Raw genomic sequence first — 5560 nt, 5'->3', positions numbered from 1 at the left:
GAAAGATCATCTTTGTGGCCGGCGGCTAAGATAGCCTCGTTGCTAACAGCGGAGCCCGCCTGAGCGGTCGACTTCTGGGCTTCGTGTTTCCTTGGCATAATGTGAAATGCCAAAAACTGAAATAAACTGAAGAAAGGATGCCAACTACTCCTTCAGTGAAAAAAAAACAACTTTAGTGCAGTAATTAAATGTTAAATGAAGGCAGTGACACGGAGCTCTACAAAACACGTCTACTCCATTACTGCCCACTAGAGCCAGAACCGTTAATTCTTCAACATGTCCAAAGTTTTCTCAGTGTTTCAACTCAAATCTTATGAGTTTTATTTTTGATCACATGATTTTTCTGTTGTTTTGATCAATAAACAGAAACTGAACTTTTATTAAAACCTGTTTGTTTTTCCACCAGCTGTGTCTCCATCTTGTTCTCCCTGAATGAATCTCTCTCTGTTTGCTTGTTTCCTCTTTAATGTCTCATCATGACTCCATCGTCTCCTCATTGGTTTCTGGATCCTGTGGTCAGGAAGCAGCAGCTGCTGCTCTCAGCCTCCTGAAACATCCTGAAGCTCAGCTGCTGATCTCTGATCAGCTCAGCATCCTGAAGCCTTCAGATCAGGAGTTTCTCTGCTGGTCCTGATGCTGCAGACGCTCTCAGACCAGCAGAGGCTGAACCTCACAGTCCTTCTTAAAAAAACGTCCGTTCTCTTTCTGTTGTCCTTTCATTATGAGTAAAATCAAAGTCTTTTTCTCTTGACAGACAACATTTTTCTGGAGGACAACAGAGAAGAACCATCAGAGCTGCTAATGTTGTCGGTGCCAGAATGATGTAGATGAAGATCCATTCTAGTTTCTCTGGTTCTGGAGTCAAAGTTGGTCTCTGAGTTTGGATCTGATCAGCAGCTGCTGGAGAGAAACCAGAAATATTTATTAATGAAAACTGAGATCCAGGAGGATCCATGTGGGATTTTCAAAGTGTGGGTGTCTCAGAGCTCGTTCCAAAACTGAATGAAAACTTGATGAAGTTCCCAAATTCAGCGGTGAGGTGATTGATTCAGGTCGTTTGGATTCTTTGGCTATTTAATTAACAATCCTGCCTATTGTTAATTAAACCACCAATATTTGTTTCTCGGTTTGGTTTTGTCTATTATCCTATTTATAATCGCAGAACAGAACTCCATAGTGGAATTTGGTTATTTCTTAGAAACTATGGAAAATATTGACATAGAACTACTGATTATTTTTGCTTTTGGTTTTTAAGGGTCCAGAACAATTCAGCTAAAATGCCATTGAGCCATTTATTTAATTTTTGGGTGTTTATGACGTCCTATAAAATGCCTGGATTTATTTTTAGTTTATGCCAACAGTGTATTGAATGTTTGCTGTGCAACATATGATTAATTAATTAATTTTACTCACCTTGTTTACTCAACAAAAAAACAGGTTTCAACATTTAGTGTGTGTCAGATTGTTTTTGTTTTTGGCACATTTTCACTTTATGTAAATTTTGTCAATTAAAATCAAATTCATTGTTTTGTCTGTTCTTTCAGACCAGATCTAATAGTGAATCAATACAAACACAATATGAGATAAACATGAATGAATGGAAGATCAAACATAAGAACAAAAAAAGTTTACAGAAAAAAGTATCTAATGAAATTTGGGAGGGACAACTATTGATTTCTTCTCTAATGAGGACAAACTCTCCCACACTTTGAAAACCTCTGATCTATAAGATGATGATGATGGTTCATTTAACTATCAGAGAAAATGTTTTTATATTATTTCTTCTCACCAGTAACGTTGAGTCGACATCTTCCAGAGTTGAATCCATCTTCAGTTTTCACGTCACACAGATACAGACCAGAGTCTTCAGTCCTCAGTCTGGACACATGGAGTCTGATTCGTCCTTCTCTGACGACGTCTTTGTCACTCTGGACTCGTCCTGAAAACTGATCATCCTGAGAATCTGGAATCTCAACACCTTCATGAACCTGATACAGAACCAGTCCTCTAGGGGGAGCTAGAAATTCACAAAGGATAAACATGGAGGACAGAGAGGAGTCGGGTCTGGTGGTGAAGGTCCACTCCAGAGTGATGCTGTGGTTCTCCTCTGCCTCATAGCTGCTCTGGGTCACATTCACTACAAATGTTGCTGCTGAGGAGACAGAGAGGGAAAGAGAGGAGCAGACACACTGAGAACTGGAACATGGGAGTCTTTCAGCTCCATCTAGAGAGCTTTCTGTCACAAAGACAAGATGGAGACTGACCACAGAGACATGAGCTGAGGATGAGGAGCAGCAGGGAGATCATCTTCATCCTGAGAGAGGAAGAGGAGGAGGAGAGGCAGCAGGACATTAATAAACATCAGTCACTACATTAAACTTAAACTGCTTTTATGAGTAATATAATAATAATTACCTTGTTCTTGTCTTAAACCTTCATTCATTTTTTTCCAGCCCTGTTTAGATTGTTGTGTTGAATTTTGCAATCAATTCTGCAGTTTTATTCTGAAAAGAAAGATTCATGTTAGACAGATACAAAACTAAACCAGACATTTTTATATCACAGTTACAGTTTTCAGTGCCAATGTTTCATTGACAATGTTATATTTGAGGATTGAGAATATTCGTCTTTCCAAATAAAAGCTGCTACAAACATTAATGTAAAAGGAAGAAGCTGAGTTCACATTGGGTGAAGCTTCACTGAGATGCAGTTAGAAGCAGATCGTCCACATTCTGATGTCGTCTATTATTCTGATTATCAGTGACAGAAACACACTGTGCTATTGGGCAAGTTTTATTTTTGAGCATTATGTTATTAATCAGAAACTACAAATTCTCATTTAATCTTAAATATTACTAAACCGCAAACATAAATGCTCAAGATTGAATGTTTAAGAGTCACAATTAATGGCCTCTTTACAGCCTCCCTCATTACAAATATTCACATCACCTGCTGTTAAGATTCAGCTTGGAGTTAGAAAATATGCCTAAAATTATTTAATAATTATGCAAAATGTTTACTGTCATGAGTCTCTTTTATCATCACAAACTAAAGTCTGAGCAACTAAAGTTTGATTTTCTCTGCAACATGCAGAAACATGTTTTCGTCACTAGATGGCGCCAGATAACGTTTGATCTTTTTCTATTGTTTTGTTTTATTCCTCAACTTTCTTACCCAGCAGATGAATAATGTTCATATTTGATCAGATCCTGAATTAAGCAGCACAAATATCATTTTTGATGTTAAAAATGAAAAAGTTTTTCTTCATCTTGATAAAATTTGCATTTCCTGTTTCCCTGCAGAAACCATCTGTTGCCTTTTACCTTTATGTCTGAGCTGCAAACACACGTCTGTCAAAACGCAATTCAGATGCATAATGTGCATTAAATAAAGTATTTATTTTAGCATTTTACTTTCTGAACACAAAGCAGCATTTTAATCTGCCGTCATGCGCTGCTTCCTCATCAGTATGTAACGTAACAAAAGTTGTAGAAAACATTAAACCAAGAAGATATGAATATATTTGAGCTGCTCACCTGTTCATGTATTGATTATCTGGACGAAATGATCAGAAAATTTCAGAAAGAAAAACACAACAACAACGGACTCAAAAGTAAAAGCTGCAGAGCTCCAGTGCCTGAAAAAAGAGGATCTCAACTGATAAGAAACAATACCACATTGAGCAATGGAGCTGTTAGACAACCACTGACTGATGAAACATTTTAGTTAGAATATTTTAGAGAAACATTCGTCGTTTTGTTTCCCACTGAATGTTAGAGAAATTAATATTAAAATGTGTAAAATTGTTTGTTTCGTATGGCATCGTGTACAAACACAAACTGTATAAGCTCCAATCTGACTGGATTAAAATTTAAATCACTTTATTTTACACAGGACAACATGGTTGTAAATATGGATTTATTGAAAACTTTAAAATATTATTTACAGCGCATGAACATGATAAAGTGCTTTGTAACAATAGGTATGAGTTTAACAATCAGGAAATAACAGAAAAAGACAAAACAATCCTGAAAAATTACGTCACAGTTCTTCAAGTTGTAGGATTTCACCTTGGAAAATAAATGCCTCATTTCACAGGTTTAATATAAAAACTGTCAGAAATGCAAAGCAGCAAATGAAATCATTAATATATTGAACTTTAGTCTGGAAGTGTTGAAAATCCATCTTCAAATGAGTCCAAAGTCATCACTAAATAGATTCACCTCTGAAAATATTTAAGACCTGATTGGTCCCAGCAAATTCACTCCAAGTTCAGATAAATATCAGATGAATTTTCTTGATTTGACCCTCCTCAGGCCTCAGTAAGCATGAGAAATGTTATGAGAGGATAATATGCAGTAAATGTAATCAGTATGAACCAACACACATATAAAATGCTCCGGTTCTCCGTGGAGATTATTTTGTCTCAATCTGAACTATCAGGTAAACTAACTGATCTTATTAAAAGAAATGACACTATTGTGAGACAAGGGGGCAACCCCACCACTCTTTTAAAAACATTTTTTATGTTTCAAACTGAGGCAGAGGGATGAAGAACAATTCAACATGAAACTGATTTCCTGTCAGCCTTTATCATTAATCCCAGTAATGTGCTGCTTACAGTGAAGTTTAGCAGAAACCATCTGATTTGATACCAGTTCATTTGTCAGAAACAGCTACTGAATATGCAACCTCGACCTCAAACCTGCCCAAACTCATGCACTGTAAAACAAGATGGATATTGTAACTTATAATTATTAGGTGAATCTATTTAGTGATGACTTTGGACTCATTTGAAGATGGATTTTCAACACTTCCAGACTAAAGTTCAATATATTAATGATTTCATTTGCTGCTTTGCATTTCTGACAGTTTTTATATTAAACCTGTGAAATGAGGAATATTGTAACTTATAATTATTGTATTAATCCAGCAATTTAAGCAAACAGACAACTGGAACGCAGCAGAGCTGGTTTATTCTGATCCTGATGATCTGAATCTGAATATTGTTTTTCTCCATTCAATAATGGAGGAAAGTAAGGACACCTTCTTCAATTTTAAAGTTTTACCTTCAAGGATTAAAACATGACATTTCTGTCATGTGAAATAAACTTTACATGAATAAATATACAGTTTCTAAAATCAAACACATTTCAGTTTTTCTAATTATTCAGGAAAATAACGTCCAATCTAAGAGCTCCATCAGTTGCTCTCCAGCTACATGGCTGAAATAATTTCTGAACATCTCTGATTGTTTCCAAAACAGCGACGTAAGAGACATTTGGTCAGCTGAAATAATGCTACAGATCCGACTGCTGAAAACACTGCAAGAGAAATCTGAAGGCCGATGTTTGGCGAACGTTTAGCTTCTGGATCTGCAATCGGTTCCTGAGGGTCGGAGGTGTAAGCAGCTTCTGGAAGGACAGAACAATGAAGAGGATTTATGGCAGACGCTCTGAGAACTGGAACATGGGAGTCTTTCAGCTCCATCTAGAGAGCTTTCTGTCACAAAGACAAGATGGAGACTGACCACAGAGACATGAGCTGAGGATGAGGAGCA

At 36.7% G+C, this 5560-nt stretch overlaps 1 protein-coding gene across 1 annotated transcript in view; it reads right to left on the bottom strand.

Moving 5' to 3' along the window:
- Nucleotides 1-354: 354 nt before the first annotated feature.
- Nucleotides 355-5560, bottom strand: part of LOC103131764 (uncharacterized) — a 23770-nt gene continuing 18564 nt past the window's right edge. The window contains exons 4-6 of the mRNA XM_016666890.1: nt 2265-2314; nt 1790-2152; nt 355-900 (exon numbers count right to left, since the gene is read on the bottom strand). Coding sequence (XP_016522376.1) covers nt 683-900; nt 1790-2152; nt 2265-2314 — 631 coding nt within the window. The 3' untranslated portion in view covers nt 355-682. The remainder of the gene's footprint in view (nt 901-1789; nt 2153-2264; nt 2315-5560) is intronic.

The sequence above is a fragment of the Poecilia formosa genome, unplaced genomic scaffold (assembly GCF_000485575.1).
Source record: "Poecilia formosa unplaced genomic scaffold, Poecilia_formosa-5.1.2 Scaffold833, whole genome shotgun sequence".
Classification (NCBI taxonomy): Eukaryota; Metazoa; Chordata; class Actinopteri; order Cyprinodontiformes; family Poeciliidae; genus Poecilia; species Poecilia formosa.
This window is presented reverse-complemented; position numbering and strand designations above follow the sequence as displayed.